We start from the raw sequence: 9,894 nt of genomic DNA, 5'->3' as shown, positions 1-9,894 counted from the left end.
TTCTTGCAATATGTCTAAGTAGTTTTATTTTGTTTAAATGTTTACTGTTCATCCAGTTTATGCTGTTTTCGGACCGAATTTTCTATTTTTTAAGGAAAATCTACCATTCTTCCGTGATGTTTTTCTTTGCAATAGAAAAGGATACACCATTTGTAAACTCGACCTTGTTTTAAAAAACTGATCTGTACGAAATAAATTTAAAAAAAACTGATGAACTTACCTCTCGCGCGTGACTTTTGTTGTTATCAGGTATCGAAGTGCCATCTGTTATCTAAGTATCCGCATACCCAGCGTAAGTAATGTTAATTATGATAACATAAATTTGTTTAATTAGTAGTGTTGCTTTTACATAAACATCAAATACGATTTCATAACTGTTTATGCAATTATCAAACGACATGTGCACTTAGCAAATGATCAATTAAAAGCACTCGGATTGTTTATCCTTAACATCTATTAATCACTTTAGTAAACATTTAACATTTTGTTCTGTGCATTTTCATACGCTAATAGAATATACAAGTTCTATGAACTGTAAAACCTTAGGATTCATTTCGATTAGACTCTGATTGAAATATAGTTTTGTATACATGTATACAAATCAATGCGTCACGTTTATGTCATATAATACACTTCACATTGTGTGACGATTGGCATTGTCATAAGTACATAGCATAGCTTATGTCCAATGAATACATTTAATACTTTTTATTTTTAATTTACAAATACATTACAAAACTGGCATATTCATCAACAGAAACCGAGGGCCTAATCATGCATTTGACCTGGGCGTCATCTACTATTTTTTGATGAGGTCACTAGTCACATTCAGTTACGTCCGAAAACGGCAGTCATCATGCATACATAGAAAAAGAAAGGAAAACATGTTGTGAGCCTGATTATATTATGGTTGCCGGTATGGTTCATACTCCGGTTCGTAAAATAAGTAGAGCGAAAATATATATTAGTCTCAAATAATAGACAATATTGTATCGCGAGGATGCTTTGGGACACGAGTCGGTGACAAAGAGCTCTTTTCCTCCAGCCGAGCGTGAGTGCGGCTCGATATAGCTATAACAATCGTGGATTAAATGTGCATGTGTCCGTCTGAATTATTTCCTTCACCATTCAATAAACATAATCGCGTGTAAGAAACGTGCCCTAGTCACACTTTGATTTTACTTATGGCCAAAACAAAGCCTGTCCTGACAAGGGATTTTATGATAAAGTACTACAATGATCACCATGTGTCGCGTGTGAGATCCATGTCCCAAGATTGCTGAATGGCCATCATCTCACCGACCCCTATACCACTTAGATACGCTTTTTGACGCATTTGAAGTTCCGTAGGAAGTTAAATTTAATTAAATAAGCTTCTTACTAAATTCAAGTTTTAAAGGCTTCATTTCCAACCCTTAGATGCTGATGAGCAGCAAACAGCATACAAACTGAACAGACTACGAGTTACTCGCAGGCTGTTCTGGTTGTATGCTGGTTGCAAAAGCAATGTTCATTGTTTCTTATGGGGGAAAGGGTTACATGTAAAAGGTGGGAATAATAGAGCTTTTTCCAAAAATATGACATTGAGTAATTAGTTTGACTGTGTTTTAATGTTGGATAATGCATATTTTTACACAATCATATTATAAGAGCGTTAAATGAAATCCTTAGGCTAACAATTCATATAATGAATGAAATTAAGAAATACATAATATTAAAGGCATCTTTCGAATTAATTTTAAATAAATAACACGTTGAATTAATTACAATCATGCGTTATCATGGTTACATAAATTTGCTGAACTGTTTTTTCTTTATTTTCCATTCATTAATTTAAGTTTCATAAAAATTAAACTTAACTCAAAATAAGGTTTCATAAGCTGTATACAATGATTAAATGACATATACATTAAACTGAGGATCCATGTAATTTCTCTCGGCTTTTCTATCTTAAACCGTATTGGTTACTTTTGTAACGGTTAACATTTTGTTCACTGCATTTTCAAAAGTTGCAAAACCTCATATTTATCGCTATTAAACTCGCCATTGAACTAGTGCATTTTCACCCATATGAAACGATCACGGCATATAATGCACTTCACAGGATTGTTTGACGATGCGCGTGATCAGACTGTAGCTTGCATAGCTATTGTCTAGTTAATATCTATAATGCGTTTTCTAATAAATTTACATGAACAATACAAAATGGACAAAATATAAGTCCAATTGCCCATAAAGTGTTTGGCCTATGCGTCCGTTTGTTTGGGGGATGAGGTAACTAGCCACTATCAGTTACGTCCGAAAACGCCTGTCGCCTATATTTGGGACACCAGTACTACGGTAAGCTCGTGGTCACATGTTTGTTTCCTCGGGTTTCGATGCCTCAACCTGTGACACCTCAATCCAGTCCGTGTGTGCGGTGTTGTCACTCGTCTGAAAACGGTATCCGTTCTGTGAGGATAGCGCACTAACCTTAATTCTCATGCAGAGGCGCATTAGCTCTTCCCTGAACGGACGCTCCGCGACGAGAAACAGGTAGAACTTGCACGCGTAGTGTGTCATGCCGATCTCTTCTATAATGGATTTGGCCAGTAAGTACCGCGCTAACGCTTTGTGGTCAGTAAAAGCATCGCCATCTAATGGCACAAATGTGTAGCGCATAGCGTACACGATGGACACAGGGAGCGTCGTGATGATGAAGTAAAACGACACCAGCAGTAAAGAGAACGTTGTTGTCAACGCGCGTTCCTTGCAACTTGACTCGAATTCAGTGTACCGACGTACGAGGCGTATTATTAGGATGTTGCACACGAGTATCAGTACGGGCACGCAGAGGAACACGAGCATCTCAGTGATCCAGGTCCATATCGACCATAGGGAGGCGTGACCCCCAGTCTGTATCGATTTCCGCATTTCGCAAGTCTGATTCACTTTGTTGAACTTGTAGAAATAGGCCTGCATCGATGCCAGTAGGAGGGCGAATCCCGCAAGACATAAGCTGACGATCTTTGCACGAGATGACGTGCACAATCGGTCCCTTTGACTGGGCCATCGAACGCAAATAAATCGTTCAACTGTAAAGCCGAGCACGAGCAATGGTGAAAGATATTGCGTCGCCATAAAAAGGACGGGCAAACCTTCGCACAAGACCGGAACATCAAATGTGTAGACTCCCCAAATCTTGTGAAGTTCAAACAGAACGTGTATCACGAGGAACAGAAGATCGGTAAATCCAAGCGCCGTCAAGTATGTTCCGGATGAATGGCGCATGCGCGGTTGCATCCAAAGTATGATGGATATGATATTACCCGGGAACCCGAAGAAATATAAGATGGGTGAAATGATTTTATCAACCGCGTGCGATGTGTCAAAGATGTTCACTTCTGTCGTCGCCATGGCGTGCGTTACATTCCGCATGGACCTCAACACGTTTAGGACGCTTGTGTTGGCCTGCAACATATTAATTAAATCGTGTAATTGAATGCTAAAACTAAACTGAAGACAACAAAAACATAACAATTTTAGTAGAAAATAATAATTAATGGAGAAAAATCGATAAAGCGTTTAAAAGATGGGTCCTTTGTAGGTAGTGTAACATATCCTTATTAGAAATCCAAAGTAACACTGTAAATTGAAAGGTTTTTGTTTTGTCGGATAAGGTTTTACCAATGCTATTTACACGTAAATTTATTAGTTTCAATGGCAAAACATTATTATAAGAGGCAGGTACATGACAACAGAATGAACACCTTTTGATGTAAATAATAAATGTACACTATTGATTAAAACACTGGTGTATAATACACAATCGTTTCAATGAATGTGCAGATGTTATAAATATATACTTGTATACTAATACTGTTTCTAATTAGAAATATCTTACTTTTTCCAATACAGCACTTTAGAATTGCACGCACTCATAGCAATCCGCGGTATCGAAGTTTAGGTGAAATGATACTTATAAACCAGCATATACATATTTATTATGTAATGTTCTATTCTTGTGCCGAGACATGATTATACGACAAAATTAAAGGAATAATATCGGTGGCGTTGTTTCTTCAGACTTTAAACTAAGGAAGTTTAATATGCAATAAACATGCAACTTCAAGTGAAATTTATGTTTGAAAAATATAATAAACTACCAGTTTCGACATAATTGCCGCGATTTTAAATAAGTCGCTTGGAGAGGTGCCCGTAAACATGTTTAATGAATACTCATAAAAATAAAATTACTTATGCCATCTGTTTTAAATCGCAAACATTTGTTTAAAAGTACATTAAGATGGTTATGAAATTGTTACAATAAACACATCATAGAAAATACGGTAAATAAACTTTTGATTCTATTTCTGTCTTGTATTTCTTCAATTTTGTCTAATTGTATAAACACTGGCTCGCCAAACGAGTGTTTGATTAAAATTATATTAAACGATGTTTAAGTTTTAATTAGAATCATATTATATCCATTATTAAACTTGTGCCAATAATGTCAACGCTATTAGTGCATACGTCAGTTATATTAAACAGATTTAAAAGCATCTAACATTGCAATTTTAAATTGCCTCTGTTTTGGTTAGAGCTCAGTATATATAGATGTCAAAGTAACTTAATGCGATCGTTACGATAGTTAACTAACTGATACATTGTTTCTGTGTGCAGTTTAATGTAGGTAACAAAGCTGCACAATTGTAAAGGTACAAGAGGCAGTTTGAAAATATGACAAAATAGGTAAACGGTTCAAAAAGTAATAATATTTGTTTACGTACGAGTGTTTTAATTGTTTGTTTTTTCATAACATGTCTTATAAACGAAAAGACAAACGATATGCATTATATTCTACAACCTAATAAATTGTAAAAAAATAAAGCACCAAATATTAATACTTGTATTAAATTGTAATTTTTGTTTGCTTGTACTTGTTAAACTCCATTAGGAAAGATGCATTATTTTTTTAATAACTGATATTTCGAACCATGCACTTTGCAAAAACAAGTGTTAAATATGCGGTTTCTAAAATTTGACACTTTAATTGCCATCATACCACCACGTATTCTAAATATGACATCTTCGTTTATTACAAAAGTGCTTTCACATTTCCAAAACGAATACGTATGTCAGTCAATTCAGCCCACGCGACCATATACAAATTTATAACAATCGCACAAGTTGATTAAAGATTTAGGTACATAACCGTAAAGAATATGTACGAATACATGTTTACAAGTCAATACAGTAAATATCGGTTATCTAAAGGGGATCAGAGACAGTCAGTAACAAGTCCCTTTCTAATACATACTTTCACTTAAATTATATTTTTCGTTAAGATCTTTATAGAAACAGGTGCACTTTTAAATCGTGTTAAGTGTTTGTTGTTAACATAATAATAACAAAATACCGGGGACTGTAAAATAATTCATTTATGTAACCTTTTACAAGATCCATGAACGTTTGTTTTAAGTATACTAGTGCGTATAGTTAACTTTAAGCCTAATTTCACGCGGAAATGTACACTTTGTATTCAACACTGCCCTCTAGAAGGAAATATGCGTTGTAAGATATAAAACATTGTAGTTCCAGATATGCCACTGCATCAATAAACACTGATAAGGAGTCATACTATCCGCAATGGGACCGAGAAACCGTGCGTGACTTTATTGCGAACAAGGAAGCACCTGTCGGGGCTCGACATAGGCCCGACCTAGCGTTAATTTGTTTTCCTTTTATGTATATACTATATATCTCACATGCATTTGTTTCTACTTTGTATATAAACTACACATGTCCGTTATTAGTTGTTCGGTTGCGGAGGACTAAGGTTATGAGTGTGCGTTTCAAGTCAGTCTGCTTTTAGCTACGCTAGGAACGATAACAATCTTAGCTACGCTAGGAACGATAATCGGCCTGTTATACTCTACCACTGGTACACTGCAGACAGCTGTGTGTGTATGTAATTAATATTCGTTTAACTGCTTGTGGGACGACATTGGCCAGTTTTTCATTGACATCTGTTCATGTACATATTGGCTGATTTCAGTGAAAACGGGGCTTAATGCATGTCAAATAAGTGGTGTCCCAGATTAGCCTGTGCACACTGATCAGCATGCGCAATGCACACAAGCTAATCAAGGAGGACACTTTAAGATTTTATTTTGTTTTTCGTTTAAAGAGAGTCTCTGGTACTGTGATGAAAATTAATGCATATGCATTAAGCCCTGTTTTTCCCAAAATGAAGCTTAAATTATATTTTCTATTAATGATTTGAAAAAAGGATAAAAGTGATAATAACTTCAAAGTAGCCTCGCTGACAAGGCAAATCACTTTCAAATCAAATAAACAACCAATGACTTCTAAATTTTTACATTGTGGCATTTTTAGAAAACATCTAAAAGGGACTTTTTCACAGTTTGTCATTAAATGCCATATACTGATACATGTAAACATTGGATCTTTAAAGCTCCATTAAAAAACAAGAATACAATTAAAGTAACAAAAAAGTTACCCTCAACTGGGCTCGAACCACTGACCACTGGCATAAAAGTTAATCGTTTAGACCACTTGGCCATCCGTGCTCATACAATGAGAGATGTATTTTATACTTTATATAAGCAGTCCTCGTAGTATGCAAAAAATATAACGACAACAACATAACTCTCCAAATTATTGAATCTTTTAATTTTGTCAATTTACCAAAACGTGAAAAGATGCCTTTAATGTCTTCAGACTTGCAAATTGAATGAGTTCAATACACTGTCAGAATTTCCATTATGAATAACTTACATGTTTAGTGGTTGCCTGTTAGCCTGGGGCCAATAGATTTATTCCCATTAAACTAAATTTCAAAGGTTGGTTACTGCTGGGCTAAAAAGCAGGGCAACTTTTCAAAGCTTGAACAATTCAATCCAATTAAAAATAGAATACAAATTGGCAACTGTGGATCAATTAGACACAGGAAATTATTCAATTCCGGCTCACAACAAGACATGGTGCATTAAAAGTCTGTCAATTCGGATACATTGTTGCTCAATAATTTGAAGAAAATAAATAAAGTTTTAGATACACATAACACAACATGAACATGATTATAGGCTTGATATCTTTTGCAAGGCAACAAAACTTCTAAAGATGGTTGCCAATGCAGCAACCAATGCGAAAAAAGAAACATATTGTAGATATTTTGTCCATGTTATCCATATAACATAAATATTAGGATAAACAGTGCACACACATCTCGACCTGTGCTTGAAGACACACTCTTTGTAAATTTGAATGGGTTGTGTTCATTTCAAGATTGCGATATAAAAAGCCATAACATAACTTTGAAAACTCAGTTGCGTCTAAGATTATGCAATAGCGAAGAACTTCAGTGCCTTCAGCGCTTTGATTTTGAATAGTGCCCGATAAAGATGCGCGCGCATCTATTCAGCGGGCGCTATACAGTATAGCGCCTGCTGACTAGATGCACGCGCATCTAATAGTGCCCCCTAGAATGTTAGTTATTTGTACCATTTGTGCAAATTTTACAACGCAAAGATTTTTCGAGTACTGTTTCCTTTGTTTACAAAAATGTCGTCTGGTGGTTGCAGATTTGCCTGTTTAATAATAACTGATAAATATTGATGGAATACATATTGTGTTATTTCTTTTTATTTCTTTTGACATTTTTATCTGCACAAGAATGTTCGGTATAATATAATAAATAGAAAACCTCACTTCAGGCCCAATGGCAGAATAGTGACGAGCCAGGCAGCCCCAAATAGTATATTTCGGCTTCGGTCCATATACTATTTGGGGCTGCCTGGCTGGTCACTATTCTGCCATAGGACCCTCAGTGAGATTTTCTATTTTTTAAATAGTGCACAGCTTATCCTATGATGCTTAGATGTGTGGGTATTTTAACTTGATGATAATTTTGGTATGTCATGATATATTAAGTGGGGATGCCCTTTAAATTACTGATGCTCTACTTACGGCATGTTGCCTTAACATGTTCATGGCATTTGTTTAACTGGGGATTCTTTTAAATTACGGATGCTCTACTTACGGTATGTGACATTAATATATTCATGACATGTGATTAAGTGGGGATTCCTTTAAATTGCTGATGCTCTACTTATGGTATGTTGCATCAACATGTTCGAGATATATATTCAAGCGGGGATTCATTTAGACTGCTTATGTCATACTTGTGGTATGTTTAATCAATGTATATGACATGCTTAATTAATTGGGTTTCAAAACGGAACTTGTGGTAAATGGCATCAGCATGCACATGATATGATTAGGGGCGGAGTCTTTTTAAATGCTGACACAGTATAAGGGTTTAGTCATTCGGGTCTACTGGTGGAACTTTTTCAGAACTTTTTATTGCATGTTTATTTGTTTGATTGCATGTTACGTTTTTTGTTCAGACGTTCAAATGTTGGGCAAATCAGCTACTTGAAATAAAAATTACGCGAGATGTGTTTTCTGGAGCACACTATATACACTCCGCGGTAAAATAAAGTATTACTTATTACGTCTAAAACGCAAGAACGTTGATCATTTAATGATATGATTCTGAGAACATTCAGCATGATCATCAGTCTCTATTAGAATTATTACATTAAAAATAAATCAATAAACTACATATTGCTATTAACAATATAACAGCAAAGTCCTCAATCTTGACTTTAGCACGAGCAGCCACAATAGGTATATCACAAAAATGACATTTAAATGCTTTTAACACTGCACTCTTTTTTCTTAAAAAAAACCCATTGTTACGTATATATTACCGCGAACGTACACTGATCTGTTGACGTTAAAGCGAACATGCTTTAAATGCTAATTTAATCGCTTGCATCCAAGCGTTACGTGATTTATGATAAAGGAAACAAATATTAGGCGAATGTCATTAATGAACGCCAATATCTTTTATAGTGTGTTGACATAACGAAATGAATTCTAGTCTTGGCGTTCATTAAACGCGTAATTATTTTGTTTTGCACATTTTATTGCATTGCTATTACATTAGATCACATCGTGTTAAGAAAACAATCAATCGTGACCCACGCATGTATGGGTATAGGTTTTGTGGAAGTTGGTAGCTATAGATAAAACAAAACTTCAAAGGATTGCATTTTACAATTCTGCGATGTAGCCGAGTTGATGTACTAGATTCACCATGGCAGTCTGTCCATCTTTGCATATGCTTGCTATCTTGTATATATTAACGCAGAGACAAAACTTATCCAACGGTGTAATACACTGCGCAACTTAACAATATTCAAACGGGCAGTTGTGAATTGCCGAATTTGAATCACATTGTGCATGTTAATCTATTGGGATACCGAAATGTCCGACATCCAGCCGTCCGAGACGTGGCTGATGTGTTAACTTTTACTTAAAGCGACTTTTTTACTTCTTTATATTGTGTCTTGAACAGCTGGGCATAATTCTATGAAAGATCACAGAAAGATCAAAAATCGTACCTTTTTAAAATGTTTATACAAATATAAACGAAAGTGATACTTGTTAATAAGGTTTGAGACAATAGCATCATAGCGTGAGAACCACCAGATCATCGTAATGTATCTCAGGAAGAAAACGTAATGTAGGGTGTAAAAGTCCGATTTCACAATAAGGTTGTGCATACACATACTACAATGTATGAATTCATTTACATCACATTTTTAGTTTTATGCCAGAAATCATCATTTTTGACTCGGCTGAACGTTCCGCAAACAATGCTCTCACGATGAGCCACCGTTTGTATGTCATATGAATACAAAAAAGGGATAGGGCGTTAATAGCAGATATTGCACACATTCGTCAGTACGATACAGGGCTCTTCTTGTTGGCTCAACAATAATCAAGAATAAATAAAAATCTGTTGGCGATCGATAATCTTTT

At 35.4% G+C, this 9,894-nt stretch overlaps 1 protein-coding gene across 1 annotated transcript; it reads right to left on the bottom strand.

The window, feature by feature from the left end:
- Positions 1 to 1,604: 1,604 nt before the first annotated feature.
- On the bottom strand, positions 1,605 to 3,439 carry LOC127879719 (uncharacterized). Its single transcript, XM_052426720.1, has one exon. The coding sequence runs from the start codon at positions 3,415 to 3,417 to the stop codon at positions 2,353 to 2,355; it is 1,065 nt and encodes a 354-aa protein (XP_052282680.1). The 5' UTR covers positions 3,418 to 3,439; the 3' UTR covers positions 1,605 to 2,352.
- Between the last annotated feature and the right edge of the window lie 6,455 nt (positions 3,440 to 9,894).

The sequence above is a fragment of the Dreissena polymorpha genome, chromosome 4 (assembly GCF_020536995.1).
Source record: "Dreissena polymorpha isolate Duluth1 chromosome 4, UMN_Dpol_1.0, whole genome shotgun sequence".
In the NCBI taxonomy this organism is placed as follows: domain Eukaryota; kingdom Metazoa; phylum Mollusca; class Bivalvia; order Myida; family Dreissenidae; genus Dreissena; species Dreissena polymorpha.
Note: the sequence above shows the minus strand (reverse complement) of the source record. Positions and strands in the feature narration are given on the sequence as shown.

Excerpts from the sequence above, each read along its gene's own strand:
- LOC127879719 (XM_052426720.1), bottom strand. The coding sequence starts at position 3,417 with ATGCGGAATGTAACGCACGCCATGGCGACGACAGAAGTGAACATCTTT.